At 38.9% G+C, this 27,061-nt stretch overlaps 2 protein-coding genes across 13 annotated transcripts in view; one reads left to right on the top strand and one right to left on the bottom strand.

Annotated features, from left to right (window-relative positions):
- The window catches only part of ZNF236 (zinc finger protein 236), an 80,583-nt gene extending 66,557 nt beyond the window's left edge, over positions 1-14,026 (top strand). For 8 of the 10 annotated variants that reach the window (XM_063326406.1, XM_063326410.1, XM_063326405.1 and 5 more), the window contains 5 exons: positions 20-151; positions 4,556-4,753; positions 8,642-8,771; positions 10,916-11,092; positions 11,521-14,026. In XM_063326406.1, the coding sequence (XP_063182476.1) occupies positions 20-151; positions 4,556-4,753; positions 8,642-8,771; positions 10,916-11,092; positions 11,521-11,648 (765 nt within the window). In that variant the 3' untranslated portion in view covers positions 11,649-14,026. Of the gene's footprint in view, positions 1-19; positions 152-698; positions 1,927-4,555; positions 4,761-8,641; positions 8,772-10,915; positions 11,093-11,520 lie in introns of those variants that run through there. The other 2 variants (XR_010069986.1, XM_063326413.1) reach the window with 2 other exon arrangements.
- A 2,302-nt stretch (positions 14,027-16,328) lies between these two features.
- The window catches only part of MBP (myelin basic protein), a 120,288-nt gene continuing 109,555 nt past the window's right edge, over positions 16,329-27,061 (bottom strand). For all 3 annotated transcript variants that reach the window (XM_063326400.1, XM_063326403.1, XM_063326402.1), the window contains 5 exons: positions 22,001-22,108; positions 21,313-21,348; positions 20,685-20,717; positions 19,583-19,708; positions 16,329-17,021 (listed from right to left, as the gene is read on the bottom strand). In XM_063326400.1, the coding sequence (XP_063182470.1) occupies positions 16,965-17,021; positions 19,583-19,708; positions 20,685-20,717; positions 21,313-21,348; positions 22,001-22,108 (360 nt within the window). In that variant the 3' untranslated portion in view covers positions 16,329-16,964. The remainder of the gene's footprint in view (positions 17,022-19,582; positions 19,709-20,684; positions 20,718-21,312; positions 21,349-22,000; positions 22,109-27,061) is intronic.

Below are 27,061 nucleotides of genomic sequence, written 5' to 3'. Positions count from 1 at the left end.
TTTCTCCCCTTTTTGACAGGGTCAGCAGTTCCCTGCTATACTCACAGATTCCAGTCTCGCTAGCCAAAGTGGGTCAGGCTCACAGCAAGTCATACTGGTGAGCCATACACCCCATTCAACATCTGCAAACTCTGATGAAATAACATATCAGGTAGATACAATGTATTTCTGTATCTTTTGTGGGTAAAGAACGTTATTTAATCAACATACTGGAATGATTCCTCTATATCCTGAAGCAGGAAGGCTGATGTCATTCCCAAATAAGAGTGTTGGGAAGAGGTTTGTTGTGACTTCCTGGTCACCCAGATTATGTTTTTAAGTTTTGAGTTAAAAACACTGTTTTGAATACAAAGAAGAAATGCAATTAATAATGTGTTTCTTTCTACAAATTACATAACCATGCTCCCAACACAAACTGCTACAAAATTTTCCAAATAAGTTTGTATAATATTTTTTTGTTTGTAGATAATATGTAGTTTGTTTGTAGATAATAGAAATAGACAAAGTTGAAAGCTGTGGAAAAAGATAGCACCTGCTGCTATGCTTTTTCCATTCTCTTTTTGTAACCAAATTGCTTTAATAGTGGAGTAACATAAAGTCTTTTCAACCTCTTATGTATTTGAATTTCAGTAGAAACTTTTATGTATGTAATATAGTATTAATATTAGAAAAAGTAGTTTTGACTTCTCTTGTTGAAGGCAAAATGAATGTTTTCAACCAACCTTGTAATGCAAGCTCTAAAATTGGAAAAATGGGAGAGGCAGATGGTGACCCACAATCAAGTGAAGAAGTGGCGGACTGGACTGGCAATCAAAGGGCAAGATGTGGGCAAGTTGTAGCTCACAGGCAAGAGAAACCTCAAAAATAATAAGAATTGAGGGAGGGGTCCCACCTCAAGGGTATGTATATGAATACAGGTGTTGAGACGACAGCGTAATAGAGGAGACTTCAATGCTCTTCGAAAAATTGTCACAACTGGGTGTCTCTCTGAAGTGCCTGCACGCTGATGCATGCAGCAAGGGGAAGAAGCAGGAGTTGGAGGTCGGCATGCAGTTGCAGGGCTGCGATCTCTTTGGAATGAGAGACAGCCCACACAACTGAAGCGCTTCTGTGGCTGGATTCAGAATCTTTAGGAAGGACAGACTGTGACAAGACAGCAGCAGGAATGCATGGAATTCTGCCTCGATGATGAGCCACCTGAGACCTTCTAGGTAAGGATTGGCAAGCAGACCAGCGTGGGTGACACTGTCGTGAATACTAGCAGTCTGCTACAGATCGCCTGATCAGGAAGAAATGGAGGATGAGGCTTTCATCTTGGTCTTGGGCAACCTGCCCTTCTTAAGTAGAGGAGTTGGCCTAGATGATCTCAAGAGGTCCTTTCCAACCTAAACAAATCTGATTTGCAGTCTCTGGTCCACATGGGTTACTTCAATGTGCCTAAGATCTGCTAGCGAGGCAGCTAGCAGGGCAACAAGCAGGGCACAAGGAACCTGGGAAACTTTCTGGAATACATTGATAATAACTTGCTGATATAGGCAACTGAGAAGCCAGCAAGCGGAAGTGTTCTTCATGACCTGATAACTGGAAAGAAGGAAGAACTGGTCGGGAATGTGAAGGTCGGGCAGTGACCGTGAGATTGTGGAGTTCAGGATCCTGAGGGAAGACAATAAGGTAAATAGTGGGATCACAATCCTGGGCATCAAGACAGCAGACTCTGGTCTGTTTACGGATCTGCTTGGAATAATCATATGGTAAGCATATCTGGAGAGGGGGGAGGACTAGGAGAGCTGGTTGATTTAAAATGTTGTCCTCAAAGCTCAAGAATGGTCAGTCCTGATGTGTAGCAAGTCAAACGAAAGCGACAGGAGGCCAGCATGGGAGGAACAAGGAGCTCCTGATAAAACTCAGACACAAAAAAAGAAGCACATACAAGTGGAAGCAGGATCAGATGACCTTGAAGGAGTACAGAGACGCCATTCAAGGAGACAGGGATGAGGTTAGGAAATCCAAAGCCCACCTGGAGCTGAATCAGGCAAAGCGTAACAAGAAGGACTTTCACAGGTATATCAGCATCAAAAGGAAGATGAGTGTTGGCCTGCTACTGAATGGGGCAGAGGACCTGGTGACAGAAGATTCGGAAAAGGCTGAGGTACTAAGTGTCCCTTTTGCTTCATTTTTACTGGTAAGATTTGTCTCCTGCAATCCTGGATCACCGAGATCAGTGGGAAAGGGTGGAGCAATGAATACTTATGCTCAGTAGAGGAGAATCATACACAAATTCATTGGTGATGGGGTACACTCGGGAGTGCTCAGGTAGCTTGCTGATGTTACCATGAGACCACTGTCAATTATCTTTGAAAGGTCTTGGTGTTCAGGAAAGTTTCCTGAGGAGGGGAAAAAGCAAAAGGTACTCCTGCCTTCAAGAAGGGCAGGTTGGAAGATCTGGGGAAGTACAGGTCAGTCACCTTGTGCTGGTTTGAGGTACCTCAATCCCTGGAAAGGTGATAGAGAAATTAATCCTGGAGAGTGTTACCAAACATTAGGGGCAAGAAGGTGATAGCAGGGACTGACCTGAGAGCCTTCCACGATGAAATCACTGGCTTGGTGAATGAGGGGAGCAGTGGATGTGGTTTGCCTTGACTTTAGTAAGGTGTTTGATGTTGTCTCCCATAACCTCCTCATAGGCAAGCTGATGAAGTATGGGCTAGCTAAATGGAACAGCGAGGTGGATTGAAAATTGGCTGAACTGCTGGTCTTGAAAGCGTTGTGATCTGTGGAACAAAGTCCATCCCAAGGCCAGTCATTAATGGTGGTCCCCTGGGTTCAAATACTGAGGCCAGTACTGTTTGTTAATGTTCTTTTAGTGATGTGCATGGTAGGAAAGAGTACGTGTTCAGCAGGTTTATAGGTGATAGAAAACTGGAAGGAGTGGTTGACAGACTGAATGGATGTGCTGTCATTCAGAGGGACCTCAACAGGCTAGAGAACAGGGCCAACATGAATCTCACGAAGTTCAACAAAGGGAGGTGAAAAATGCCCTTTCCCTGGTGAATAATAACCTGTTGCACTAGTACACGCTTGCCGTAAAGGCGGCCAACAACATCCTAGGATGCATCAAGAGAAGTGTTGCCAGCAGATGAAGAGGGTTTGCCTTCCCCCTCTTCTCAGTACCAGTGAGAATACATCATCTGGTGGGCTGTGTCCTGTCCTGGGCACCCCAGTACAAGAGAGACGTGGGTATACAGGAGTGAGTGCAGTGAAGGGCTACAAAGATGATGAAGGAATTGAGCATCTGATTTAGGTGGGTACCTGAGCATGCTCTAGGGACATTGGAGTAGGCAATCTCAAGGCATCCCTTGCAACTTGAATTATTCTATTATTCTATTAACCTCTTAAGCATATAATTTTTACATTTGCCTACATTTATGTTTGTGAGTTCTAACCAATTTTAATGTTCAAATACGCTGTTAAGATCGATGTTCTAAAATTCAACGTGAACATATTTTCATACTCTTTAGAATTTGAAACTGGATTTTTTTGTCTTATCACTCTATATATGCTTTCATAAATCAGGGTGTTATTTCATAAGGCTTAGAATAATGTCATCTGTAAAGGGTGTCAGTGTCTGAGTAGCACTACTGTAACTGTAAAAATGTAACACTAACGTAAACTAGTTTTCTGTCATTCTGTGAAATGTGTGTTTAATCGTGATGACTACGTTGATTGACCTTTCAAGATTTCAGCCTTTTCCCAAGAGGTTCCAACTAGTCAGATACACACATGCACAATTTCTTTTTATCATTCCTTTCCATATGTTTTATACTGTATCTTTGCTTTCTAGTATAGATAATATTTTACTGTGTTTTGTATTTTTTCACATTTAGTTCATCCTGAATAATTCACTTAGTTCTACTTCCTTTTGTTCATCTTCATTGATTTCTTTCTATAATCTGTGGTATTGAAGATTCTTTTGTATCTATAAAGTTGAAGAGTTTTGTTACTTTATTTGAAGAAAGCAAAGTTTTTCCAAACATCCTCATTGATTTAAAAAAAAAAAAAAAAAGCAGCAAAACTTCATCCAAATCCTATCAACATTTCTTTGTGTTTCAGCATTTCTGAAACTTTATTGGTAGCTCGGAGCTTTACTTTCTTACAAAAATAGAGTCCCTGATGAAGAAATGAAATAAATGGAAAATATTCTTCTCTGTAAAATCAGAGATGCTTTCTTTTTTGTCTGAAACGTTTTTGACTTTTAATTTTGTTTGGTGAGAGTCATGTGAGATGCTCAGGAAGATAAAACCTGAGTATAGTGCATAAATTAATTTGATCATAGTTATTGTAATCTTTCTGTTTTCTTAAAATACACATATGTGTCATTCTTAAGAGCAATGAAATACAGGTTCATGTTTACAGACAACTCGCTACCTTTGTGGTGTTAAGTTGCTGGCAAGTACTCTCCAAAAATCGGTCATGTTGAGGTAGATTTTGAAAAATAAATCACTGTTGTGGATGTGCCTATGAAATTATTTGACAGTGTTTTTGTAAATTGTTACAGGTGACAGAGGTTTCTCCTAATGTGACTAAAAGCAGTCAAGCAGAAAAAGAAGGTCGCGTGCACCAGTGTTTTGAGTGTAGTCAAACCTTTTCTTCCGCCACCATGTTGATGCACCACAGTAAAGAGGTTCATGGCAAAGAAAGAATACACGTTTGCCATGTCTGCAATAAAGCCTTTAAGCGGGCAACGCATCTCAAGGTATTTGGTAATAACAGTTGATTGTTCTGTTAACTCATTCTTTTGTTTTGGACTTTTTGTGATTATTAATAAAAGGTACCTATTATCCCTTTACCTTTCCTTTCCTTTTACAGTGTGAGAGGTGTGCATCTGAGAGAGGGAGTCTAAATGATAATGTATACACAGATAGAGAACTCTTTCCTGGAGCATGGAGAGGATTTTAATGCATGTATTGACTACAGAATAAAAAACGTGAATGTCTGTCATGGACATAATGGTGCCAGAAAAAGAATTCACTTGCTTTATTTGCTTGTGTATGTCATCACTGCTAATCCTGATTTCCAGATACGCTTTAGGAATCATAGGAAGCTTTCTGCCTTGCCCTCTGCTCTTTGCATCTGATTTTTAGATGCTCTGTCTTGTGAGTACAAGTGATATCTTCAGAGGAAGCATTTGTTTTAAAATATTTTTACATTGTTGTTGTCTAGTGATATTTTTTATGTAGTTTTCTCTAGATTATGAGCAACCTGATTTTGTTTTTAAGTTTTAATTAGATTATAGAATGTTCGTGTTAAGAATACTGGGCTGTAGTAGACAAACGATCTGTCCAGGCCAGTATCCTATCTTTGAGAGATACCAAAAGGCAGTGATTTGAAGAAGTGCTTCAAGAAAAGAGCAAACATGTATTGTAACTTGCCCAGAATTTTGACAGCTTCCTGGAATTCATAGCAGGAAATTTCTGGAGACAAAGGCAATGTCTTTATATTAGGTAGCTCTAAGAAGAGCTTTTAAATAGATTTTTTTCTTTCATTTTAGTATCATAGTTTAAGGAAATATACCACGTTTGTGAAGTTCACCCCATTGGAGTGACCATGTGTGTCAGCCAGAGTATTGGTCCTTGGGGAAACTGTCACAAAATGAGGTGGTGTGAAACTGTTAACCTCTGGTTTGGAAGAAATTTTCCAGAAAAAAAACTTTAAATACAGTATTGATAATTGTTTACCTGTAAATAATGATAGCAAAACCCCCAGATATCAGCTTCTCTTTAATTTATTTTCTTGGAACTGGCTGATGTTACGTTGTTTTTGTAATTAAACCTTAGAGTGATGAGGAAGTTTTCAACAGTTTCTTTTCCCATATAGACATACACAAACCAGAGCAACCAGCTAAGTTTTGGAACACTTCATCAAAAATAAAGTTTGCAGTTTGATACAGCTGATCCTGTGGAAGCACTGTTGCTCTCTTTGAACCAGCATAAGGGTTTGATCTTTATCAGTTCAACCGGTGGCTATGAAAGCTGACAAGTCTTATTTCAGGAAAGCTTTCTCTCTATCCTGTACAAACCCAATCCATGATTTCTGATGATGAAAGTAAAAAATGAATCTCCAAATCATCATTTTTCAAGTTTAGTGAGGAGGAAGAGAAGGTGTTTTAGGCAAAAAACTGATTCCATTTACTGCCTGGCCATCGTGTCCTAAAAGAAATTAAGCCTTTTCTTAAAACTCATTTCTTCATTAAAGTGTTCCAGAGTATCAGCTCTGAGCATCCTTTAACAGGAAGTTCAACTTCCTAAATGAAATCACGACTTTGGGCTTAAAGTTTTGGGGACGGGTTCAGTATTCAATGATTCTTACTCAGGGCCTTCATTTTGTACTGATGGTATTCTGGAGATCACCAAAAATATTAAGAGCACTGCTGAACTTCGGGCTTTCCGGAAACATCGTAGGAGATCCCAGTACCAGTGTCTAGATGGTGGTATTTAACTGTACTTGTTTTTCCAAAGGCATCAGTACCAGCAGTTTCACAGTTCTCCACAAGAAAAGTTTTTTTTATAAGTTATGTACATACACATGAACACAACTGCAGGGTCAAAAACTTGCAGTCTTCAGTTTCTCTTCTGATTTTAGTGACTGTCCTGATTTTACAACTTCAGAGAGGACAATCTCAAGAAATGGGCAATGACTGAACTGTCCAACTCTAAATCATTAGATGGTGGAAATACCTGCAAGCTGAGTGTAGATAGTAAATAAAGCACGGACATTATTCTAAGATGAATATAGAATGAGGTTGTGATCTTATTAAAACGATGAAATGAAACAAGCTTTTCATGGCCATACTTTCAGAGGTGGTTACAATTAATATTTCAAGATAGGTGGGGCAGAAGAGTTGCATACCAATGCATGAGCCGGCGGGTAAAGGGCCCCCTCAAAGAAGGTTTCCTATGCTTATTTTCTCATTCGATAGTGCTCATTTGGGACCCCAAGATATTTCCTATCTGAAAAATGCAAAAATTACACAAATAAACTTGTAAAACATCATATGAACAATCAAGGAAATACTAAGTATGTCTCTAAAGAAGTGCTTGCACTTCAGAGCATTGTTTTCCCATGAACTATTTTCAAAAGCATATATCTTACGGGAAAAGTATAAGGGATTATTGGCAGATCAGTGGAACAGAATTGCATCACAAACTGTTTCTTCAGAGAAAGGTGATAGAAAATTTTATGGCGGCTATCTGGATGCTCTCCTGTTTGCTTTCAAGTAGGAAATGGGTGGGGGGGTTGTTGGGGTTTTGTGTTTGGGGGTTTTCTTGTTTTGGGTTGGGGTTTTTTGTGTCAGACAGAGAAAAGCAACTAGTTTCAGATAACTTTCTAGAGTAGGTCATAGCCTGCTTCCACCCTTTCAGTGCTTCAGGAGGTAATGAACAAGATAAAAGCAAGATATTTTCTTCATCTCTTAAATAAGCTGTGCTTTTTGAATCTCCTGTGATTTTCTGAAAAGACCTTTTATTATTTCCCTATAATACTATATTATTATAATTACTATGATGATAATATTCTTCCCTGTAACTGTCGTCTTGTGCTGATTTTTCCAGTGAAAACAAATTCTGCAGACACAATTTGCTTCAGTTCATGGAGTGAGGAATAGGACTTCACAGACGTTAAGAAAGCTTATTGTTTAGGTGTAGTACAAACTAATTAATAGTCTTTAGCCTGTAATGAATAGGCTAGAAAAGAATATCCACGCACATGGTAGAAAGTAGAAAGATACTGACAGTACTGTTTCACATACAGTTCTTGATTAGATTTTTAAATTAAATGTTTGTAATCTCAATAGTATCTTGGTATTAATAAATAGATTGAAATGAAAAAGTTAATAGATAACATAAGGTACTCCTTTAAATTTGCAGAACTTCTGGGCCCTGCATCAGCAAATTAAAGACACTGAAGTTAGAACTGTTATTAAAGTTTCTTCATAAAGATAAAACCTGTCATACTCTCATACCTGTAAGGACCTTAGTGATTATTTTAAGAGTTCATTGTGAAATGGTTCTATTTGCACACTGGCATTGTATGGCTGTGTGTATGTTGTGATAGTCCCCTCTAAGGCGTGCGCAGTTTTACAATGATACTTATTCAGGTGCTGAGTAGGAATACCTGTGTGTCGGGCAAGGGGGAGAGATGGAGGCTGTAGAGGGGAGGGGAAAAAAATCCAAAATTAATTTAAATATACAGTTGTCCAAAATCCATGTTTGTAAGTGAACAAAACTTTTCAAGAGCTCTGGAATTGCCTTTTTTTTTCTCTATTTTGCTTCACATAATTATCAAAGGGACTAATGTATGCAAAAAAAGGCAGCGCATGCAGTTATTGATAGAGGTTTTCAGGAATGTAAAGATGCTGATGTATCAGCCTTACAAAGAGTTGATATACAAAAAAAACCCTCTCATCTAAAAGAAAAATAAAATGCAGGCATCCATCTTTTTCTGGCTTGTCTACCGGTGACTAAGATCCTCTGCTTTTGTCTTCGAAGTGTGAATATATTTCTACCTTAAATAAGTTTGGGGGGGGTTTTTTGGGTTTTTTTTTTTTAATAGTCTCAGATGTATTTTTTTTTCTATACTGGCTTAGGAGCACATGCAAACCCATCAGGCTGGACCTTCACTGAGTTCCCAGAAGCCCAGAGTGTTTAAGTGTGATACTTGTGAAAAAGCTTTTGCTAAACCAAGTCAACTGGAGAGACATAGTCGCATTCACACAGGTAACCCCAGAAATTATTTTTACCTCACAAGATTTCCTCGTTAATATATGTGGGTTTTATATTTGGAGTTCTTGCTCATGGTTTGAGGTAACTGTATTCAAATATCAACTTAAGCTTAAAAAAAACCAAATAAATGTCTATCTAACCCAAAGAATTTAGAAGTTAAAATGAGAAACAGCACTTGAAATCTCAAACTGAGATGTTTTGTTTAAAGCCGGAACATCATTCTTACTGGTGCAACTGAGCGTCTCTGTGTTTTGGGTCTGGCAGTACTGCAATGGTAATGTGAATGCATGAGCGTGTATCTAAAAGTTTGTCAGTGTACAATGCTTCATTGTCATTGAATTACTTACTCAGTTCATCTGTGTTTAATGCTAGTACTTTTAATTTGTTGTGTTCTTTTCTGTGTAATTATTGTTTCAACTGTTACTCCATAAAAAGACTATGCTGACTTCTCCAAGGGAGCACACGTTTCCTGTGATAAAAGTGCTTTTCAGGTTACAGCTTCTGCTCTGCTACAAGTTGAAAGTTGTACATAGGATAGCCGAGCTACTTACCCTTCAACACCTCTATCTTAAGAACACGATTTCTAAATACAGGAGTCAGTTCTCCGAAACAATGTCTCTCTCTTTCATACTACTGCTACTAAAGAGCTGTCATGGCTGCTAGAGTTAAAAAGGACAGGGGAAAGTTACGTGTATTGCCACTGAGCTGGAGGGGACCAAGGAATTTGACTGGATGTGCCATAGCAAAAGACGACTCCCAAAACAGGATAGCTCTGTTCCAGCGGAGTCAGCCAGAGCATTCTCTTTCCTCAATATCAGTTTCTGTTGCTAATGTAAGTCTAAACTGATTTGCTTTCCTAAAGGTATGATCCTCCTCTGTGAGAAAGTGTTTGTGATTTTTACCTCGATTAAGCATTTTTAATAATTTCCAATGGGTAATACCTACTGAATCAGTGGCCAGAAGGAAAACACGTTATTTCTCTGTATATCTCTAAATATCCTGTACATTCAGATTTATCAGTGAAGAGCAGTTTGGAAAAACGTTGTTGAAATTAGAGGGAAGCAGATGCTTCCAGTTCTACCAAAAAGCCATGTGGTAATCCATTACATAACACTAAAAAGGCTGTTCATCTTAACAGAATAAAAAACACCAGAAGTCAAAAGTATCTGAGGAAAGCTAGATTCACTTCAAACTAGTGAAATAATTGTTAACAAAAGTAGAAAGAACACTTCTGTACTTTAAAGGACCTTTTATTGATTGTCTGAGAAGTTGGATTTAGCATAGAAGCTACAATGGGTCTAGTAGGGAACCTACAATGCATGTGCGGACACTAACATACAGATCATGAAGGAAGAGTGAAATTGTTCCTTTAATGAAAATTGTGGAAAAGTATTCATATTCCCACTTGTGCTTTATTGTGCTAACTAATAGCAAATCATATTTGTTAGTTCAGAAAGTACTTTTAGAATTCCTTAATGACATACAGCATTGTGTCTTGTGTTGATGTCAGAGGCTGTAGGGTTGAGTGTTGAAGCAAAGGTCTGTTTTTGCAAAGTGTAGGTATTTTAAATATTTTAAATACTTTTGTAATGTTCTTGGGTTTATGTTTAGAATTTAGTAGTATTCTGGCAGATTTGGAAGAATATGCCTGCTTTGGTGAGATGTGGGAATCACTAGTAGTTATTGGCATAGGAGGCCGCAGGTCCCATGTAGAATTATCAGAGCTTTGTTTTTAATACGTTTGACTTCCAAGTTTCTTACAGACATCAGCTGTGTTAATTCTAGAATATTGCTTTATCTACACTATGTGTAAATGTAAAATGGTGATGGTTCCCTTGAGTACAGAAAAGTCAAACTGGTAAACTGATTTTGTACATCTCTATTAAATAACGGACTTAGATAAAATATTGGATAGGAAAGATAATGATATCAGTGGCTTAGGATTTATGTAAATATTCTGACATTTAATTTGGGATGTTTTTACTGATGATACGGAGCCGTAGCGCTGTTTTTGAGAAAGTCTCAAGGACGATGATCGTCTGTCTAATTTCTAGGTCATTTTGATGATTTTTACTGAATTCTGAACTGTATTTTTATGCTGAAATGAGAAATTATTAAATACGTTTTTCTCTTATAAGGGGAACGGCCATTTCAGTGTACACTGTGTGAAAAGGCTTTTAACCAGAAGAGTGCTCTTCAAGTCCACATGAAAAAGCACACAGGAGAGAGGCCTTATAAATGTGACTACTGTGCAATGGGATTTACACAGAAAAGCAATATGAAGCTGCATATGAAACGGGCTCATGGTTACGCTGGTACGTAGCTTAAACGATAGTAGGTGTGAGTGCAGAAAGCTACATGGTTTACTAGGAAAGCACAAAACACTTCCCCTAAGTTATTGAGGAATTAAGCACTAATAGCCAAAGACCAGAGTTGGTGGGCTGTAGTTCCACATGCAACCCAGAAAGCCGGTTGAAACAGAGATTGGTTACTGCTTATGGTCCCTTCTTTTTTACGTGGAGCTCTGTAGTACAGAAGTACAAAGTTCACAAGCTATTACAGGAAAACAATTTTATTAGTTTTTTTAAACTTCTCAAAGACTGTCTAATGAATTTATAGAATCTGAAGTGGCTGTGTAATACCTTGCCCAGCATGATTCTTTTCTTCCCAAGCGATATATTTGCGTTTTTCTTACACTATACGTGAAATCACTCACTTGTCTTTTTCTCCTGTACTTTGGTAGGTCCTGTACAAGAGCCTGCTAGTCATCAAGAACAAGAAGGGGAAGATATTAGTCGTGCTCTGAATTTAGAAGAAGTGGTACAAGAATCTTCAAATGAATGGCAAAGTATAGGCAATGTTTTTCGATGACACCTTGAAACTTGAAAGCTTAAAAATGTTTCTGGGACTCGAAATTCTCTAAACAAGTTTTCAGAAAAGTAAAAGATGGATTTTACAGTTAAAGCTTCAAGTATTGAAAATATTAACAATAGAATAATATATTATAGTTTTTTTTAATTATTTACAAAAGTTACCTGAAAGAATCATTCTTTTTTTTAAGCTTGTAGAAGAATATTGGGAAAACATCATTTAATCTGTGCTAAGTTGTCTGTGAATCAATGAACTCAGGTAATACTGTATACAGTTTCATCTTCGAATTCACAGCCAGTATATCTATTTGAAAAATAAACTGGAACTTTATATCAAAATAGAATGATTCCCATTTTTAAAGGAGGTGAAGAGTAACTTCGTGGGAAAACTATGAAACTGTCAGTCAGCTTTCTTTTTTTATGTGTTTAAAGAAATAATTGAGGTTGGAAACAATGTTACAGAGTAGATGCATGCAGTATAAAATAGTTTTGTTTGGTTTTTTTTTTTTACAAGGCACAGGAGAATGCTGCATTTCTGTTTTAAGCTTTTTTTTTTAATACATTTTGAGAATTTGTTAAAAAAATAAAATGCCATGAACTTACGGCTTTTCTTGAGTTAAACTCTTGAGAGGGAGCATGTTCATTTCCATTCCAACCGCAGAGGCAGTTAGTTGTTAGTTTTTTCATTAAAAGTCTGAGGTTTTAAACTCAGCAGTAATTATTTAAAGAAAATCCAAACTAGAAGAGGTTCCAATGAAAGCCTCTTCTTTTATGTTTGCTGTATTGGATCAGCAGGTACATATCTCAGCATCTGTGGAAAACACAGCCATATACTAAATCTGGGAAGAAAACATACAGTTTTGTGTTAGCAGTGAGAAAGTTAGATGCACGCTAGGTCACCTATATTCTGCAGTGTTCCTCAGTGCTGTAAACAGTTATCATTTCAAATCTGTAAATTGCTCATTATTTTCTTTGTGAATTTGGGAAATACGTTACTTCTATTTGTTGTTGTTTAAGTCATTGTTTCAGCAAAACTACCTAGTTGACTTAAGTAATGCTTTGAAAGGTGCCACTCGTTAAGTATATTCATAACAAAGAAACACTGGAGTAAAAACATAGTCATCTTTTAGACATTCCAAAGACAGAAGCTCTTTTCTTATTTTTACCTTCTTTTGAATTTTATTTATATGTTACATATATATAGATATATATATGTGTGCTTGTATGTATATATATATATATATTTAAAGTTATATGAGCCTCTGTGTGGCTGATCAGTATATTTTGTAAATACCAATCCCAGTTGCAGGAAGCTCATCTTTTTGGTTTGCCACAAGCACTTCTAGGTCAGTGGTGGATTTGTTGTACTATAATACAGAGCTGGATTTTAATTTACCTTCTGAAAAATAATTGCTCTCAGATCCAAAAAGCCCTTTTCTGTAAATATTGTCTATACTTTGTCTATGATACAAACTAGTTATTTCAGATTGCTGAAGCAAGAAATCACTGTTGGTTTTGATAGGGCATATTTTAATTCTTTTGTTAACTCTTTGGCATATGTATATAAGTAATAGAGTTGGTGACATGACAATAACACTTTTGTTATGTGGAATATTTAATTCAAAAACATGTTAAATAATACTACTTTTTTCCAAATTGTGTTTCCTGTATTTTTTAAGCATTTGATTCTGGGTTCTAGGAAATTCTAAAAACCGTATTTACCAGAAGTGTGTGTCTCAATACATACTATATGTAAAGAATGTATGTGAAGTTGTTCCAGCAGTGCCTTTCCTTCCAGACACCCTATTAGTGTTTCAGTTGTTTAAAAAAGGTGTTGTATTTTACAGTTGTCTGAAGGCATACTGGCCCCATGGCATCACCCCCTGTTTATCTGTAATAATACAGGAAAATGGGCTGTGTTGCCTGTACCGTGTACAAAACCTCTTTCCCTCCTCTTTCAGAGAACACTGTATAAACGCACAGCAAAGTTTGTTGGGAGTTGATTTGCTGCGTAGGGGGATGACGCTTTCCAGAGGTTGCCAAATACAGTTTGACAGAAGGTGATTTATAGCTAGTCACGTCCAGATGCAAATCCATCCTGCAGAATGGGAACGTGATTCCTGACCGCTTGAAAGCGCTCGGTCTGCTCCAGCTGCGGTTGCTTTGCCAGCAAGTAAGAGCCGGTAGTGCTTGATACTCGGTGAGCATGGGCTAAAAGCAGATCTCATAAATAAAGAGATGCCGTTTTTAAATGGTCACTTCTCACAGTGCTATGTCTCGATTAGAGGCAGTGAGCTTGTGTTCTAAGTCTTGGAAGTGTTAAATAAGCACTGTGAGTTATGGATTCGCCTGTCATTTTTCCTGAATTCAGTTTGCTTACTCCTCCAGCACTTGGAGTCCTGTCAGTTACAGTAAATAGACTTCTAAAAAGCTTTTTTCTATCATGGTATTTGATTTGCTTCCCTGAATCCTCGTCCCTCTCGAACTTCGAGAATTCACTCGAGTATCCTGGCACAGAGGCTTTCGTAGCCCAGGTTGCTTGGTAAGACTGGGTCGGAGAATTTCAAAGCAGCGTATCTGATTTTCAGCACAAATACAGACACTGTAACCAATATGTTGGTATTTTCAAAAGCAGTGCTGAAGTAGATGCATTTTTTAGGAGGCAGAAAGAATTCTTGTTCTGAGGCCTGTTTGAAGAGTCACATTGTACAGTGGGTAAGTGAATGGCACGTAGGAATGCCTCTCTTCTTTCTGGTTGGATGCAGTAGTAAGCCTGCGCTAGCTTCAGGCCTTTCGGCTTGTGTCTGCTCAAGTATTTCTTTTGGTTTATGTCCCTTCCTTCAGCACAAGAAATGACACATGCCCAGCACTGGCTGTGCGTTCTTATTTCAGGGACAATCATTTGCTTACAAGTCACATGGCCATTTAAACTGCTGTTTTTCAGTAAAACTACTAGTGAGTAATTAAAAGGATAAATTTCAGTCTAAGTTTTAGTCTCTTCTGAGAGACTTGTGTTGCTAAAGTTCTGCTTTAAAGTACCATACCTTTTCTTCCTGTAGGAAGTAAGTCCAAAAAAGCCACTTCCGGCCTCTGGAAAAGATGACTGAGGGGAAAGCAGAGTGATGAAGGCAAGGGAGAAGCTTTGGATAAGTTCTGTCTTTTTTTGTTTTACCTTAAACAGTCTTTCCCATTTTTGAAGGCTGCTTTAAAAAACGGCTTGCTTTTCACATACCCTGTTCAAAGAAGATACTTTGTGCCGTGCTTGTTTGTGGGGGGTGGGATTTCATGGCCTGTACATCGGCATTTTATGCCTTGCAATATCCCCCGGCCTTTAGCTGCCGCTCCACAGAGGCACTGGCCTCCCACAGATCCTGTATTATACTGTCAGCCTTGCGGGCCATGCCGAGTCACCGGCGCTGTCACTAGGAGCCTGCGTGCAGGCAAGTGGGTCCTGCATCCCAAAGTGTCATTTTCTAGTATCTGAACGTTAGTCGTAAATTGTGGACAAAAAACCAGCCACAGAACTTTTATAGAAATGTTCTCTGTTGCAAAAGACAAAACTGGTCCAAGTTTCATTTCAAGTTGATTACTTTATTTCAATAATGAATATTTTTAAAAGCTGTGTTCCTATAAGAACAAGACGTACTCAAATTAAATCAACTATTACGTTGCAGAGTATACATCTGAATGAAGCTACAATAGAAAAATACACATAGCAACCAATGTAGGTAATAGAAGATGTAGTATGTGTGTGTATGCTTAATAATTTTGGTGGTTTTCTTTTCTTTAGTCTCTATGTATTTTCTATCCTCTCATCTTTCATTGCTTCATATTAATGGACACTGATTTAAACCTACAATAGATTTAGATGTGAAATGCAATTAAGATACATATTTATAGGTAACTTTTACTGGGCACTTATTAGGAATGCAGCTTCAACCTGGGACACATTAACTGTAGTCTACAATGCATAGGCCTAAAACTAGAAAAATAAAATAATTAATCAGACGCTTAGATGACAGCTTGAAGAAATGTAAGCTTAAGTAATAAAACAGTGCAATTCAGAAGAGCCTTTTCCCTAAGTGTGGTTGGAAATACCGTTGCCACACATTCATTTTAGTAATTGATAAAAGATTAATATCTAAATCTAACTCAGCTATAATTTATTTCTATAAGGCAACTACAGTACAACAGTTAAACGTTCACAGTAGTTTACTATGAGTTTGCTTTGGTGCACTGCCCTTAATAGGCAGCCAGGTGTTACTCAGGCAAAAGGTGAGCTGATCAAATACAACACTGCTGCAATACCGAGAGAAAGATTTGAAGTTCTACCGCGAGATGTGCAGCACTATCTGAGATACCAGTACTGAAGGGCTCTCTTTCAGAAATTAGACTTATTTGTTTATATATTTATTTACTTGTTTGCTGTACTGCAAAGTTAATGCTCTTGCAGCAGAGTTTGTGTGAAGCACCGGTGACGTCCAGTGGTCACTTGTGCGATCTTAGATGTTTCTTCTCTGGGAATATCCCTTGTTTCTTAACATTAGTCTAACTCAAATTTGAAATCCTCTTTCTCTCCCTCATCTGCTATTAATTCTAATGGTTTGGATGCGATGAGCAATCCATGGTATGGAAAGAATTTCCTTATTACTGTTGCTCAGCATCGTATTGATTCTACAACATCTGCCCCCTCCCACGCTTCACATACCTTGAACTCCCAATGTTTGGTAAACCTTTCCATGACTGCCTAATCCTGTTATGAAAATAAATTATTCTGTGAGTGAGAGAAGGAAGATTAAAACAAAATTAAAAAAAAAAAAAAACCAAATCAAAAAAAAGTGTTTGGATAAACAGTCCTTACAACTTCTGCACATGGTGGAATTTTTTTTTTTAACAGCAGTGTCTCAGAAATTCATTAACAGCAGTGCTCAGTATCCAAGACATTAGCTCTTTATTTGTAATTCTGATGTTCACTAAAACGAAACCAGGAGACTTGAGCTCAAATTAGGTGCTTGGGAGAAATAATGAAGTCCAGCATACAGTTAGGGCATCCTGAAGAAGAATGAGTAAAGTCAGAGATCCTGTTACTTCACATAAAATAAGGAAAACATCTAGTAAAGCTACTTTTTGTGTTCCTTTCATTCAACTGTTGGTCAGGGATTGCCAATAGAAGTTTGTATGATCTACTGCATGCAGAACCTAATTGGCATTAAGTAATGGATTGCATCTATCTAGGTAATTGTTGCAGTTGTTATTAATTTTAAGGCAGTTACATTATGAAGCAGAGTACGTGATCCTCGGGTGGCATCTTAGAGCTTCAGCGCCTAGCAACTGGTGAACCAGACCGCGATCCAGGTCGGGACCCAGAGCCTCCCTGTGGAGGGAAGAATGGAGTTAAGTTAATTAAAAGGTACTGTATATTTGGGGCTATAAATTGAAAAACATCAATCTTTAGGACAACAACATTTTAAATAGTAGCTAGTGAAAATGGCTTGCAGTGCCCTGTAATACATTGCTGAATATTATTGGAATTTTCACATCAGAGAGATGATTGCTTTTTGTTTAATTTCACGTAGGATTAATTTATTCTCGCTAAATCTCTCATAGAGGGCTAGACAGTCTCTCATGAATTATTTGTAGCTGCATGTTCTTATTCAAGCCTTCCTAATGAAAGCAATGTATTTACTCGGACATCTTGGAAATTTTCATTCTCGTGGCTATTCCTGAACTGTGTACTTTAAAAAAACAAAAAAACAACCAAAAAAAACCACCCCACCCACCAAAACCAAAAATTGCAGATCTTGCATACAAGTTGTAATAGTCTCACGTCGGAAAGAACTGACATGTAAAAGTTTTATTCTGTCATATTTCTTAGGGTAAATCGTTAATGTGATTCTATCAACATCAGTCTTGTATGGAAAGCTCAGATGCAAATAGAGGAAAAAAACTAAGAAAAAGTAAAGGGCTGGAACCTGTCCTATTTTTAGTACTACTAATAAAACATCAAACTAAGAAAAAAAAATACTTGCAACAATTCATACATTTGCAATTGAGAAAAGCCCTACAGCAGTTTTACAGCAAGGATGATCCAAGCGGAAGTTTTGGTGTTTCATTTTTGGAATTTAAGATCAGACTACCTCGGGTAGCTTTTCCTGGGCCTTTAGCAACTTTCTAGGGAAACCTTAAACGATACGCTTACAACCACAAATGTGAGAGAGTGTGCTAATTGTTACTGTAATCAGTTGATGACTGGACTATTTACTTAGAAAAAATTAGGCATATGTGTACTTTGGGATTTTGTTTGTTTATATTCTCATTTTTCAGTCCTCCCTCCTTAGTTATGCTGAACTGTTTCAAGGAAAACTTAGTGTAATCCATTAGGTCACTGGCTTTTTTCATTCAAAGTTATTTTAAAGAATGGATAACTTTTTTTTACGGTAAAAGACTGCGGAATTATATAAAGGAATAGTTATTAATGCCTCCTGCTATAAGGAATGGGCCTAAATCAAAGGGGCCCGAATAAAACTGAGATGAGTTCCAAAAGTTATAATGGCTTGGAAAAGGCTACCTAAAAAGTAGAACTGGTGTATATATACATATCATCAGTTATATATAAATCCAAGTTAAATAGTTGTGATGGTTATGTAAAAGAGAGAATGTTAAATTTTGGGAGAGATTATTATCTGGTATTTTCAGATGTTCAAAAGAAATTTTACAAATCATATCAGTATATAGCCAGGGTATTGATGTATCTGAACTCCACTAAAAAGGTACAAGTGCACAGTGTGAAAATTAGATGTAAAAGGTAAATTTTTGATTTTTACCTGGGCCTCTGAAGAGCTCATTCCTTTTCTGAAATTGCAACATAAGAATTCTTACTATTGAAGTTTGCAAGCTGTCACTTGGTGATGCGTATGTATGAAAAACAGCTCTACAATGAAAGATATGTACCCTAAACTATGTAAGAGAGAAAAGCGTATTTTTGCTATCGGCGAAGGTGCCGTAATATCTCCTGTTGGAGAGTAAGAGTAGTAAGAGGCTGAGATGATCGGCTCTGCTAATGGGATCTCAGACCGGTCTTGAAGTTAAGACTACGGCTGATTGCATTCTTCAGGTGCGAATAGTACGTTAGGTGATTTGTTACTTGTGAATGCTTCACTACCTTTGAGGAAAAATCCAGCCTTAGTTAAAGTAGCTGCCAGCGGCCGTGATGTGCTTTTCACGTGTCTCTTTTCTGACATAGAATGTGAAAAATCCTCACAACAGACTTTTTTTTTCCTCTTCTGTTTTCATTTATTAGCTGTGTTGGTGGGACTGTGCGGTGGCTCGAAATGGCGAACCGAACCGGATTAAAGATAATCTGACCAAATGTTTATTTTTCATATGGCACAGTGTTTCTAATTTGCCCCACTGTGTGGTGTCGCAGCTCACTGCACTGGCACGTTGTAGGGGGTCTCCCACCTGGGGTGGGAACAAGCAGGGACTGTTCACGTTGTTACGGCACCTCAACCAACTGTTTGTCCAACACTGCCCTGTACTACCATTCTGCAGCTTATCAGCGCGCTTTCATTTTCACTAGTCTGAACAATTTAGCAGCAGCAAGCTGTTGTCACCTCGCTCATCTTCTGTGTTCCAAGCCATTGGTGTGCTCAGTCACAGCACAGATCCTGGTGCGGGTCTTTGGGGGACTTTGGGGACTTACCTTCTTTCCTGCCGGTAACTGACTGTGTATTTTTACCTTTGTTTCCTATCATGTAGGTAGTTACTAGGCCATGAGATAACCTTCTGGTTTATCCATGCAAATCTAGTTCCTTCAGAAGCCTTAAGGAAATGTAGTTGTTTCAAACATGGCAGGTTCTGGAGAGGTTTGGCTTCTCTCTTTCCTGGACTCAATTTTTTTTTTTTGTACTTAGAGTAAGTTCAGTTGTACTTTACCAGTTTAAAGATTTTGGAAAGAGTGCCCTGGCCCTCATGATAGGATCCCTTATGTCCCTTGTGAGCAGATTTATGCTCATAGAATTTTCCGCTTCCTCCATATCCTGGCTTGTGTCCTTCACCACCCTGCAAAGAAAGATTTTCATATAGATTGCAAATTATCGCATGCCAATTATCATATGCACATTGTAATCTTTGCTTGTGATCACTGGAATGTAACACTCAAATGAGAGATTTAGAGGTGTTGGAATAAAACAATCTTTTACGTAATAAACAAGGATGAAGGACAATGTTAGGAAATTATCTGAAAGTATTCAAATCGGAAGGAAGCACCAATCTGTAAAAGAGGAATTAATAATAAAAAACTGGATACTTGGAAGGTTAACCTGCATGACAAAACTTAAAATGTTTCAATTTCACGAGTTCTAAGATGTCATAATTTGTGGTGTTCTGATAGGGAAAGAAATACTTAATGGCTTGAAGGCTTTACTATTTTTGTCTTAAAGTGCAAGTAATTTACATGTCCGCCTCATATAAAATCAAACCTGTGGTAGAGAAGTAGAATTTTAATGAGTTGTGAGGTAACTGTGGGAAGAACTTGCCTAATCGTTTAGGCAGATCTCGTCTTACCGAAAGGGGTTGCAAGGAAAGGTGGGACAAAATACTTGAATTAGTGACAGTGTTAGTTTTGCAGACTTTACTGTATAAAAGCAATTGGAGCTGTGGAATAAGCGCCCATCTTGTCCCAGTCCTCCCTCCCATTTTTGTCCTTCCCAGGAAAAGAAAAAAGCAGCAGATGAGTCTTCCAGGAGTCTTTAAGGGAAGAGAGCTTTGCCATGCAGTGGATTTTGCTCCCTTCAAGCTAAAGCCAAAGAAATTATCGCTGCGAGGCTGTCAAGTTGCTGGATAAGAGCAAGCAACAAAATTACCGTCTTAAAGTGCTGTGGGAGGAGGGGAGGAAAGTGCAACAGGGAAAGCAAAATAGCGAAATCGAGACAAAAACGAAATTATCGCGTTGCTGCAGCGGGTTGAGGCAACGGAGCGAGGTATGCTTTGGCCTGGTAAACAAAATGGCTGTGATGGAAAGCTCATCGTCACCTACCCAGCTAAATCTGGTGAGGGATAATCCTCTTCCCTGCACATGCAAGAAATAGAAACAATGACATGGTGATCACTATGGAACATCGCATCTGGCTGTACCATACGCAGCAGAAGACGAAAATGCAGTAAAAGTAACAAAATTCTGGCCAGATAATGAGGCAGGAGTTGAAAACAACAATCTGTGTAGGGTTAGTCCATAAAACAAGAAAGGTAAAATTCTTTATTATAAATTACAAGAACTGACTTCGCTAGCCATGGTTTGTCAGTATCACGTACTTTCGAGGCCAGCTGAGCTTAGTAAACGTAGAGGAGAGTTCCTGGTGGGTGAGGCTTGTTTGAAAGCATTACCTGTTATTAGTTCATTGCATAAAGCAATCACAACATAAATTGAATATAAAAATCCCTGCAAGAGGCTTTAAATTGTTACACGTCATGCAGCAAGGCAAGAAGTGCATGAGGAAGAGAACCATGGCTTTGCTGTCGTAGTCCCTTGCTTTAAATATGCCCAGTGATAACTCCGCATTTTTACTTGGTGTCGATAAAGAAAATGAATCAGGCTAGCAGTTGGATTGGAATCAATCAGCCCACAAAAGATCTTGGACATTGCTTGTGCCCCTGAAAATGCTTACCTTTGCTTGCATTGGGGGAGGTGTACGGGGTGAGACCTAAAAAACAACACAAAAAAAGTGGTAAAACCAAGGCAACAATTAACGTAGGGAATCATCAAGCCTGTTGCCTGCTGTCAGGATTAAGTGCTCTCTAAGTAATCGCACTGAGAAGCTCCTCTGCTGTCTTAGGCTTTGCCTAGAACAGACTGGATTTTTGGTGTGGTTTTTTGTTTGTTTGTTTGTTTTAAAGAGAAGACATGCCTAAATACAGCCAATGCTGATGACACAAGGACAAAACCTGCAAATGGTGAAGCTGTATAATTTGGAATGGTTGTTGTTGAGATTTGACTATGCCAATGGAGGCTTCACACGCCTTTTTTTGGTAGCATTTTAGGATTTGTGTTTCCCAGTAAAAACTATTTTTGTATTTGAATGGCACGATGAGCTCAAAGGCAGGGTACAATTCGTGAGGTTCAAAATAATGGCTGATGAATCATAGAATGGTTTGGGTTGGAAGGGACCTTAAAGATCATCTAGTTCCAACCCCCCTGCCCTGGGCAGGGACACCTCCCACCAGCCCAGGCTGCTCAAAGCCCCATCCAGCCTGGCCTTGAACACTTCCAGGGATGGAATTGGGAGTGTTTGGTTACTGGTGGGTCCTAAAGAAAATATTTTATTTTAGTGCATAACAAGGAGAGAGGAGACTTACAATGTTCTTGAAGAAGTGGACTACGGGGTTGTCGTCACCAGGCCGGCCATGCTGAGATCTCTGGGGGATGGACCCTACGTGGTGGCTTGCCCTGGCTGCATGTATGTCCTGAAAGCACAATAGGCAAATCGCCAAGTCAGCTGGGGAGGAAAGGTAATCGGCAACTGTGTGAAGAGAAGAGTCATTTTCACCAGGAATGAAAAGAAGAGAAAAAATGCCTTGGGAATCTACAGAGACCGCAACCTGAAGTGGCCAGTGATGCGAAGGAACAATTCTTTTAATACAATGGCACATACAGAGTACGTATACGGACATATGTTGTGCATAATATATGTGGATGTACATGTTTTTAGCATTGCAGCCCAGTGTGGAATCAAACCTGTTATTGGAAAGTTGTGATAACAGAAACCTTGTAATTTTCCTTCTTCCGTAAGTAGGATCGCAGAATGTAATTTTAGACATAAAACCCGAAACGGAGAAAAATGTAAAATGATATTGGGTTCTTCTCCGTGCAAGAGCAGGAATGGGTTGTGTATCATTTCTCAGTTCCCAAAGACCGCATAGCACCGATGAACCGCAAGAGCGATGCTTCGTTTTAGAATGAGGGAATCGAATGAGACTGACGATACCTTCTATTTTCCGTAGGGCTTCCCGAGCGATACAGAGAGAAGTCCAGTAAGCGAAGGTAAAAATAAGTAACAAAAATAACACATTGTGAAGAGCGAACACCTTGACTGGTAGTTAGAGCGTGATGCATCTATTGCAGTGAAAATAGCGTCAAAAATGTGGTGTAGTTCCTGCTGTCTGGATGCAGCATGACAAAGTTTTAAAAAAATAACTGTTACCATATGACTGACCCAATTACAGATGTCTGCCCGTCATTGCAAATGACGTGGCTTCGTGTTCAGTGCGACAGATCTGAACTACGTTCGGTGGGGAGCGGAGAAGGTAGGAGAGAATGAAAATAACAACAGTGCCACAGTGGTTCTCTTAGTGTAATGAATTCCCTGAAAACACAATGATGTTGTCAGCGTCGTGTGGATACTAAAAATTTTCATTGTCCCCTAAAGATGAAATAGAAATCCATAGTGGGACAGTAGCTCGCCTAAGCACTTCCCTAGTAGCACAAACTGAATGAACACAGGAGTATGAATAGTTATTTAAAATATACTTTGCTTTCGTCACATACGGAAAAACATTGATCAGCTTGCCAGGGAAAAAGCTTGGTCTGATTGTTGGAGCAGGGCTCCTGGCTCATGAGCAGCTTGGTGATTTTTGACGAGTATGTTAATATCTGTAGAACAGACTTTCAAAGGTTTAGAGTCTTTTTGCACTTCTGAGTGACATCTCGTGGCATCAGGAGCCACCTCAAGCTGTTGGTACTGAAAATGGCCGTGCAGAGATTCACATGTTCTAAAACTCTTGAATAAAAGGTCCTGTGAAATGATCTAGTGTTACTGCTCAAAGCTGCTACCTCAAAGTTGTATTTTTTTAAGTCAGTGATGTCAGATCTTGTGATCTTATGTGAATGAAATCGATTTATGTTGTGTTGGCTCATACAAAATGAGGTGAAATACCCAGCTTCATGAGTGGCCTTTTAAGTTACGCAGTTCTGAGGAGAAATGAGATGCAGATATATTGTTTAGAAAACTAATTTCCTTAGGATAAAAAATCGAGCCTATCCAGAAAAGTTGAGCTGGTACTTACCGGCACGGATTTTTGCATGCTGATGATATGTAGATATTTATTCTTTAAAAAACAGGAATTTCTGAATTTTATTGGATTTGTGAGATTTCTGTAGTGTCAGGCAGCCAGTCCTGCTTATACTTGCAGGTTCTACTTTGTCACTAGTTGTCTACTTTGTCGCTAGAACCTGCAGGTTCTGCTTTGTCGCTAGTTCCAGTGTTGCCAAAATATCCTCTGCTGTCACGATGAGGAAGAGGGAGCAAGCAAGGCATCCGCACGTGCTTAGAACAAGTTACTTCAGCCATGTGTGTGTTTGTTTTTTTTAATCTAAGTTCAAATGAAGCATGGCCTTGCCTCTGGAACCAGCTTGACTGCCTTGTCTTTGGGATGCACACCATGAAACACGGTGGTGTTGCAGTTCCGAATGTCCGTCGCTAGCAGCAGGAGCTGGTTGCTGTCTCACCGCAAAACGATGGCGGTACGTGAAGCGGAAAACTTCAAAATGAGATCTGATTGCGTGTAGCCTTCAACCCTGCAGTGGGCTACAGCTTGCCACCGAGGCAATTATCCCCGAAAAGGTGGGATAATAGGTTTTTGCAGCTTAGATGAGGTTGAGTTGCCTGAGTTTAGCATTCTGATCAGTTATTAGGTGCTAGTAATTTGGCTTGTTGGAAAGGTCATTGTGTAGCACATGCAAACTTTCTTCCGTCTGCGGTGCCAAATGTCAGCATAGTCTTTTAGAGCTCATGGGGTCGTAGCCGTGGCAAGTCTGAAGCCATTTTTAATGATGGTTCTGCGTGAGCTTAATACCCTGGTTTTCCCAGCGTTACAAATAAAGCGCTTTCCTTTCATATTATCATCAGCAAGCTTCATCTGCCGTCAGAATCCTCTGTATTAGTCTCAATTTGTGGCAGTTAATTACATGTTTCTCTTTAATTTATGGTTAGAATTACTCTTCCACCTGTAGATTGTTCTTTCAATTTTTGAACTCTTAAGGGCGGGGGGTGAAATCCAGTGTGTTTTTTTTCTTTTTTTTTTTTTCTTCTGAGAGTGCTCACATTCATGAATTATGAAAATAATTTTCCTCAGAAGAGTAACAACTGATGTCTCCAGGTATTAAAAGTTAAATTTGAGTGAATTCAGGCGGGGCTTTGCTGAATGAAAGAGAAAAGAAATCTGGTTTCTCCTGCTGGGGTGGGCTACTGAGATGGTGTTTTATAATTGGACTTTGTTGAATGAGCTCCTCTAGTCACTGCGCGTTTCACTGATACGTTCAGAAGGTCACCATTTATCTTTAAATATGCTTTAAGTGCTTGGGGGGGGAAACATAAAAAAGCATTCACCTTAAAGCATAATGGGAACACAGCAGAGCACCCACGTTTTAGGGATGGGTGACACTTATTTGCTTTTTTGCGTTGCGGGTGTCTCGCCCGGCAGCTGCAGCGAGGTCTCCCCCGGCGTCGTACGACGGTGTCAGGAATTTCAGTCGCAAGAGCATCACCAACAAAAAGCAAGCTTGGCTTCCGCGTCTATATACGGTGGAACGTGCTCACAAAGTATAGTCCTAAATTCAGAGCCCTTGGCTATTGTTTGTGAATTGGAAAACAGAGGTGCCTCTGTTTGTGCCCTCTAAAAAAAAAAAAATAAAAAAAAATATATAACTGAGTAGTTTGTAGTCACGAGCAGTCTTCCTTTCAAAAAAAATAGGACAGATGAGAACACTCAGGTGTTCGCTGTTCCCAGTTAAAGGATCCCCGTTGAGTGAACTCTGCTGTACGCTCAAAAAAGCCAAGAAGGAAAGAGCCCTTAATCTCCATAATCTCAATTATTAGAAAACATTTGCCAGTACTGGCAGCTTAAGCGGTATTTGGGAGATCTGATGACACAGACGCAGTTTGCAACTTCACTGTGAAATTAATAGCTTTCAGGATTGACAAAGCAAGTGAGAACAATCTTTACGATGTATATAACATACCCACAGTTATTCTGTGGTGGGGAGGGATTCGGTATTGGAATCCTTCGCAGCTCTTTCTGGTGATGCACAAGAAAGTTGCATTATTTCGCTGTGCCGCCTACCTTATGTATTTTGGCCACTGAGACAAAGGAAGAACAGAGAGTAAGTTTCAATGTAGTGCAAAGAAAACATGCGCGTATTTTAAGTCTTAACAGTAGCTATACGTTGGCGTTGCATTCCCGGTTGTTAGCCTTGTACTTTCACATCAAAATAATTAAATTTACTGGCACAACCCCTATTAGTATTTTGAAAGAGCTGTTGGGTAAAAAGAAAATAAAATAATTTCTCTACCATAGTAACAAAAATCCGTGCGTAATTCAGTATGCGCTCCATTTTGGGGCTTGTGCGAGATTATTGCGTTTCCAGTTGAGGTGCAGGTACCTGAGGATTTGCTCTTTGGTGTTCGGAGGCTGAACCAAGGCTCTTGGTATTTTCTGTGGCACTCAGTGAGGGTTTAGGGCTGTTACCCTCCGTACCGTAACTCTTCTGGTTTGCACAGTTGGACACCGTGTTTGATCATCCCGGTTTGTGAGCGTACACGCATCTGATTTGAGATGTGGTAGGATTTGGGGGATTAACTTCATTTTCATATAAGCAGAATTGAAGTTATGTTTTCTGCGCATCCTACTTGACTTTGTTTTCAGTAGCAGCAGCAATTTTTAGTGATATTATGACATCCCGTAAAATACATATCTGACCTTGCCTGGTGTAAACATGATGTGTTGGATCTTGCAACTCACACTCATTAAGAGGGACTTTGAAATGCATATTATAAACTCTCACTGAGCGCTCCCATCCTCCACAAGAGGATTGCTTATAACTAAAGATCGCATATACAGGTAAATATAAACTTAAAGCTCTAATTCCCAATCAGTGGATAATATGCATTAGTGACAGTAATAGTATTAAGTTGGTTTTTTTTTTTTTTGGTTTGGAGTACTGAATTTATGGTTTTCCAATTCCTTTCAGTATCATCGTTACATAGTTTTGTTGCCTCCTTTAGTATGTGAAATGCAAATCTAAAGAACGTCACATGTCATTTCAGTAATGGCAATATCTAAATACATATGAAATATGGAAAAGAGCTGATTTAAAATGTAATCAAGCCAAGTAAGCATCTCAGGCATTGGTAAGAACGAAAAACAACGGACGTTTTCATGGATTCAACGGGTTTCGTGGTTTTCATTGGGTTGTCTTCACGAAAGGTCATAATTAATTTAAAAGAAATCATAAAAAAATCGACAATTTTCAAGTTCATAGAGAGCTGAAAAGTACATTCGGACGGCCTTAGGAAACCAAACCGTTCCACAACCTACAGGATGTAATGCTTAACCCCCACTAAGAAATTCGCAACCGTACTG

The sequence above is a fragment of the Chroicocephalus ridibundus genome, chromosome 2 (genome assembly GCF_963924245.1).
Source record: "Chroicocephalus ridibundus chromosome 2, bChrRid1.1, whole genome shotgun sequence".
Taxonomy (NCBI): domain Eukaryota; kingdom Metazoa; phylum Chordata; class Aves; order Charadriiformes; family Laridae; genus Chroicocephalus; species Chroicocephalus ridibundus.
Note: the sequence above shows the minus strand (reverse complement) of the source record. Positions and strands in the feature narration are given on the sequence as shown.